This window comes from Nicotiana attenuata, unplaced genomic scaffold (genome assembly GCF_001879085.1).
Source record: "Nicotiana attenuata strain UT unplaced genomic scaffold, NIATTr2, whole genome shotgun sequence".
NCBI lineage: Eukaryota > Viridiplantae > Streptophyta > Magnoliopsida > Solanales > Solanaceae > Nicotiana > Nicotiana attenuata.
The window spans coordinates 25,431-32,071 of record NW_017676012.1 but is presented as its reverse complement, the minus strand read 5'-3'; the positions used below and the strand labels follow the sequence as shown (position 1 = coordinate 32,071).

Sequence of the window (6,641 nt, the reverse complement as noted above, 5' to 3'; positions counted from 1 at the left end):
ATGGAACGAAATGAGGTTTCTTCACTCGAACATAATCATCCGTTGTTTCTTCAAGTAGCAGATGCACCAGGACTAGTTCTAGTCCCAATCAAACTCACAGGGCCGGAGAATTACGCCTTGTGGAGTAGGGCGATGAAGGTAAGCTTGGATTTGTTGACGGAACCTGTGTAAAAACTATGTTCAGAGGGGAGCTAGCAGAACAATGGGAGAAATGCAACGCGATTGTACTCTCATGGATTGGTAGCACTGTTGCAGCTGAATCGACGCCCAGCATCATGTTTGCATCTAGTGCGAGGAAAGTGTGGAGCGATTTCAAGGAAAGGTTTGATAGATGAAGTCTGATTAGAATATATCACCTGTGGATAGAAATTGCTAGCTTAAAAAAAGGTACAGATTCTGTGACTACTTACTACTCGAAGATGAATGATCTATGGAGTGAACTAGATGTGTTAGTTCCTTTGTCTTCATGTGATTGTGAGGAAGCTAGGCCATCCATAGAACATCTTGCTAATCAGAGGTTATTACAATTTTTAATGGGATTGAATGAAAGCTATAGTAATGTGAGAAGTAATGTGCTGCCAAGAAGACCTGTAGTAACTGTAAATGAAGCATATGCTATAGTAACACATGAAGAAAGTCAAAGATCTTTGGGTGTTGGTGATGCAAATAGAGATCCTCTAACTATGTTAGCAGGAAGAACTCAAGGCTTCAAGCCTAAGAAAGCAGGGCTAATCTGTGATCACTGTGGGTACAAAGGACACCTAAAGGAAAACTGTTAAAAAATTGTTGGATATCCCGCTGATTTCAAAAGCAAAAAGAAACCAGCAGGAGCAGGAGGAAGAACTTATGCCAACAGTGTTGCTGTGGAAGAAGCCAACTGTAACGACACGGCCGGTCGTTTTGGAAATTACGCCCCGATTCCCCATTAACTGCTTCCCCTAAGTTCATTTCTTCTATTTTGGTTTGCCGGGACGTTCGGTGTTGAGTTTTGGAAAGATTTGGGACACTTAGTCCCTAAATGAGAGCTTAATTGTTGAAAAGTGGTCCGTAGTCGGAACAGTATGAAGACGACCTCGGAATGGAAATCCGATGGTTCCGTTAGCTCCGTTAGGTGACTTCGGGGTTGGGAGCGTGTTCGGAATGTATTTTATGAGCTCGTAGCTCATTTAGGCTTGAAATGCAGAAGTTTAAATTTTTGAAGTTTCCGGTTTGATAGTGAGTTTTTGATCCGAGGGTCGGATTGGAATTCCGAAAATTGTAGTAACTCCGTCATGTCATTTGGGATGTGTGTGAAAAATTTTAGGTCATTCGGACGTGTTTTGGTTAGGTTTTTGATCGAAAGCGTATTTGGAAGAAACTTGTAGTTCTTAGGCTTGAATCTTTGATTTAATCGAGTTTCCGGTGTTGTTTTAGGTATTTAAAGGATTGGTACAGGTTTGAATAAGGTATTAGGTGGTATTGGTGCTTTTGGTTGAGGTCCCGGGGGCCTCGGCCGCAGAAGCGGCCTTGGATGTCGCAGAAGCGGCTTGTGCCCCCTTCCTCAGGAGCCGCAGAAGCGGTGCCACTTCCGCAGAAGCGAAGCCGCAGAAGCGGCCCACCTACCGCAGATGTGGTCCTGCCCCTTTTAATGAAAACCGCAGAAGCGGTTGGCTTTCCGCTTAAGCGGGACTGCAGAAGCGGTCCCTTGTTCGCAGAAGCGGAAATGACTGTTCAAAATATCAATTTCGAGGGTTTAATTTCATAAGTTTGAAAATCGATTGAGAGCTCGGGAAAAGACGATTTTGAGTGGGTTTTGAAGAGAAAATCATTGGATTTGGGCCATTTGGAGTCGGATACTCGTGGCAAAGGCACGGTTTCTAGTGATATTGAGTCGGTTCGAGGAAAGTGGCTTGTCTAACCATGTGTGGGGGACCATTCCCCTTAGGATTTGTTATTTGTTGACTTGAGTGCCTTGTACGCGAGGTGACACGCGCGTACTTGAGCCAATTGTTGAAAATTCGGTTTTCTTATGATATTGAGATTGAGTTCCTTTCATATTTGCTTTATTCTACTTGCAATTATAACCTGTGCTAGATTAGGAAAGCATGTTTAGTTGATTTAACTTGCCTAATTGCTTAAGTTGCCTTAACTGTACTACGTGAAGCATGCTAGGCCAGTACTACCTGTTGCTTGTCTTTTGTACTTCGTTTCCGTGTACCTTCTAGTTGTGATTGCGCATTTACATTGGGACTACGGATGTGGGATTCCGGTAGCTCCCCCCCTCCCCTTGTTTGTTTACTTTGGGACTGCGGGTTCGATTCCCGATAGATCCCCCTGCACTTTTACTTTGGGACTGCGGGTTAGATTCCCGATAGATCCCCCTGCACTTTTACTTTGGGACTGCGGGTTAGATTCCCGATAGATCCCCCTGCACATTGGTTGTTGGACTACGGGACGGTATCCCGGGAGATCCTTCGGATGTACACATATGATGGACTACAGGACGGTATCCCGGGAGATCCACTGGACAGATGAGAAAAGGGCTACAGGACGGTATCCTGGGAGACCCTCATTGTTATCATTGGCATTGAGCTGTGTTTACTCTGTGTTTATTCTGTACTCATGTAGTTGTTATAGCCTCGTTGACTTGTCTTATCTCACTGCTTTACTTATTATATCTGTCAGATTTTTATATTGTTAAATTGTTATTATTATTATATTTTGTCTCAGTAGGGCCCCGACCTTCCTCGTCACTACCCAACCGAGGTTAGGCTTGGCACTTACTGAGTACCGCTGTGGTGTACTCATGCCCTTCCTGCGCATGTTTTTCATGTGCAGATCATCCAGGTACCTCCACTCAGGCGCACTATCAGTGAGGCAGGAGGACTACGGAGACTTCGAGGTGATCTGCTGCGTCCGCAGACAGACGAGTCTCCCTCTTACTCTATCTTTAGTACTAAGTTTTCCTTCTTTCGGTTGCTAGAAGTTCTGGAGTTTGGAACCTTTACTATACACTTCTGTAGCTTGTGTTGCCCGTGAGTTTTCGGGTTTTGGGAATTGTTTTAGACTTGTGATATTGAGTTGTACTTGCCAAGCGGCATTCAGTACAGTTTCCTTTAGATATTTGATTTGATTTTCTCTATTTTTCCACAATTATTATATTTCCGCAAATGTTAGGCTTACCTGGTCATGGGGACCAGGTGCCGTCATGACATGTTCACGGTTGGTGAACTAGGGTCGTGACAAGTTGGTATCAGAGCTCTAGGTTCATAGGAGTCACGGAACACAGACCGGTTTGTTAGAGTCTCGCTGATCGGTACGGAGACGTCTGTACTTATCTACGAGGGGCTATGTAACTGTTTAGGAAAAAACTTCGTTTCGTTTGAATTCCTTGTCGTGCCATATTTTGGCATCAATTCTAAACTTCTGACTTCTATTCTCTCACAGATGGTGAGGACACATGCCACTCGAGATGATCAGGCACCCGCGCCCCCTACTGCAGCCGCTAGAGGCCAGGGCCGGGGGAGAGGTCGAGGACGCGCACGTGGTGCAGCCAGAGCACCTGCACGAGCTGCCGCCGAGGTACCACCAGCAGATCCAGCCGGAGCCCAGGCACCTGACACACCTACTACTGCCACTACTACTTCAGCGCTCCAGGAGACTTTGGCTCAGTTCATGAGCATGTACACCACCTTGGCTCAGGCGGGGTTGCTTCCCCTTGCTGCCGCCACATCCCAGGCCGGGGGTGGAGCACAGACTCCTGCCGTCCGCACTCCTGAGCAGCGAGTGCAGGTTGAGCAGGCTCCCGAGATTATTCCGGCACCGCCTGCAGCACCAGTTCAGCCCGAGGATGGGTCAGCTGCTTCAGAGGACGAGCAGCGCAGGCTTGAGATGTTCAAGAAGTACGATCCCCCAGTGTTCAGTGGATTAGCATCAGACGATGCCTTGGGATTTCTAGAGGAGTGTCATCGTATTCTTCGCACTATGGGCATAGTGGAGTTTAGCGGGGTTTCTTTCACTGCTTTTCAGCTTCGGGGAGCTGCCTATGATTAGTGGCGCACTTATGAGATAGACAGTCCAGTCGAGGCTGCTTCACTGACTTGGACCCAGTTCTCGGACATGTTTATGAGAGAGTTTGTTCCCAGAGCCTCAGAGATTCATGGCGCACAGAGTTTGAGCACTTGCGCCAGGGTGCTATGACAGTTTCAGAGTATGCCATCCGTTATACCAGGTTGGCCAGGCACGCACCGGCTTTGGTTGCTACAGTTCGAGAGAGAGTTCGCAGGTTCATTGAGGGCCTTATTCCGCCCATCAGGTCTAGCATGGCTCGAGAGTTGGAGATGGACTTTCCTTATCAGCAGGTAGTGAGCATTGCTAGGAGGATTGAGGGTATGCTCGCCAGGGAGCGAGGAGAGAGGGAGGCCAAGAGGTCTCGAGAGTCGGGTCACTACTCTGGTGCTCGTACCCCATCAGCAGGTCGTTATGGTAGGGGTTATGCGGGTCGCCCTGTTCATTCAGCTCTTCCAGCAGCCGGCAGTACTCCAGCTCTGCCTACACCACAGGAGCCTTACTATGCACCTCCAGTTTCTAGCGCGCCTCCTGCGCGGGGTGTTTCCAGAGGTCAGTCCAGCAGGCCTAGTTCCAGCCAGTCACAGCCACCGCGCCCTCCCAGAGCTTGCTTCGATTATGGTGATACACGCCACATGGTTAGGGACTGCCCCAGACTAGGTAGGGGTGCATCTTCACAGACTACCCAGCCACAGCGTGCTCCTCAAAGTTCTCAGGCTATGGTCACAGCTCCCGCTGCTACCCCACCTGCCCAGCCAGCCAGGGGCGGAGGTAGGGGAGATAGAGGTCGCCCTCGAGAGAGGGGCCGTGCCAGATATTATTGTATTCCTGCCCGCACTGAGGCTGTTGCCTCCGACTCCGTCATCACAGGTATTATTCTGGTTTGTCACAGAGAGGCATCGGTTCTATTCGATCCGGGCTCTACCTACTCTTATGTGTCTACTTACTTTGCTCCGCATTTGGGTGTGCCTCGGGATTCTTTGAGTGCCCCCGTTTATGTTTCTACTCCTGTGGGAGATTCTCTTGTTGTGGACCGCGTTTATCGGTCATGTTTGGTTACTATTCGTGGTTTTGAGACCAGAGCAGACTTATTATTACTTGGTATGGTGGATTTTGACATTATTCTGGGCATGGACTGGTTGTCGCCCCACTTTGCTATTCTTGATTGTCACGCCAAGACCGTGAGGCTGGCTATGCCAGGTATTCCGCGTGTTGAGTGGAGTGGTACTTTAGATCACACTCCATGTAGAGTTATCTCTTTTCTTAAAGCTCAGCTCATGGTTGAGAAGGGGTGTCCCGTGTATTTGGCTTATGTGAGAGATGTTAGTGTTGATACCCCTTCTGTTGATTCTGTTCCAGTGGTACGGGATTATCCCGATGTATTTCCAGCTGATCTTCCGGGCATGCCGCCTGATAGAGACATTGATTTCGGCAATGATCTGTTACCGGGCACCCAGCCCATTTCCATTCCTCTGTATCGTATGGCTCCTCCTGAGTTGAAGGATCAGTTGCAGGAATTGCTTGGTAAGGGTTTTATTCGACCCAGTGTTTCACCGTGGGGTGCTCCTGTTTTGTTTGTGTAGAAAAAGGATGGTTCTATGCGCATGTGTATTGACAACCGCCAGTTGAACAAGGTTACAGTGAAGAACCGTTATCCCTTGCCTCGCATTGATGATCTGTTTGACCAGTTTCAGGGCGCACAGGTGTTTTCTATGATTGACTTGTGCTCAGTTAACCATCAGTTGAAGATTCGGGAGCCATATATCCGAAGACTGCCTTCAGGACTCGATATGGCCATTACGAGTTCCTTGTCATGTCATTTGGGCTGACCAATGCCCCTGCAGCTTTCATGCACTTGATGCATATTGTGTTCAGGCCATATCTTGACTCGTTCGTGATTGTTTTTATTGATGATATTCTGGTGTATTCCCGGAGTCGGGAAGATCACGAGCAGCACCTGAGGACCGTGCTACAGACCTTGAGGGAGAAAAAGTTATATGCAAAGTTCTCAAAATGTGAGTTTTGGCTGAGTTCTGTGGCATTATTAGGCCATGTGATTTCTAGTGAGGGTACTCGGGTGGATCCGAGGAAGGTAGAGGCCGTGCAGAGTTGGCCCAGACCGTCCTCAGCTACAGAGATTCGCAGTTTCCTTGGCTTGGCGGGTTACTATCGTTTCGTGGAGGGATTTTCATCGATTGCTGCCCCTATGACTAGATTGACCCAGAAGGGTGCCCCATTTCAGTGGACAGAGGAGTGTGAGGCGAGCTTTCATAAGCTCAAGACAGCTTTGACTACAGCCCCAATCTTGATGTTGCCTACCGGTTCGGGGTCTTATACTGTCTATTGTGACGCCTCGAGAGTTGGCCTTGGAGCAGTGTTGATGCAGGACGGTAGGTTGATTGCCTACGCGTCCAGACAGTTGAAGATACATGAAAAGAATTACCCTGTCCACGACCTTGAGTTAGCTGCCATTGTTCATGCCTTGAAGATCTGGCGTCATTATTATATGGAGTTCCTTGCGAGATCTATATTGATCATCGGAGTTTGCAGCACTTGCTCAAGCAAAAGGATCTCAATATGCGTCAGAGATCGGA

The 6,641-nt window shown here is 48.2% G+C and overlaps 1 protein-coding gene across 1 annotated transcript; it reads left to right on the top strand.

The window, feature by feature from the left end:
• On the top strand, positions 1 to 779 carry LOC109220673. Its single transcript, XM_019385134.1, has 3 exons — positions 1 to 138; positions 185 to 240; positions 377 to 779. Exons 1-3 carry the CDS (start codon positions 1 to 3, stop codon positions 777 to 779), a joined length of 597 nt encoding a protein of 198 aa, XP_019240679.1.
• Positions 780 to 6,641: the final 5,862 nt, after the last annotated feature.

Bases quoted from the DNA above. Each gene is read 5' to 3' on its own strand.
- LOC109220673 (XM_019385134.1), top strand. From the start codon at position 1: ATGGAACGAAATGAGGTTTCTTCACTCGAACATAATCATCCGTTGTTT. The intron at 139-184 runs GTAAGCTTGGAT...AACTATGTTCAG, and splicing joins TGTGGAGTAGGGCGATGAAG to AGGGGAGCTAGCAGAACAAT. The intron at 241-376 runs GTAGCACTGTTG...AGAAATTGCTAG, and splicing joins GATTGTACTCTCATGGATTG to CTTAAAAAAAGGTACAGATT.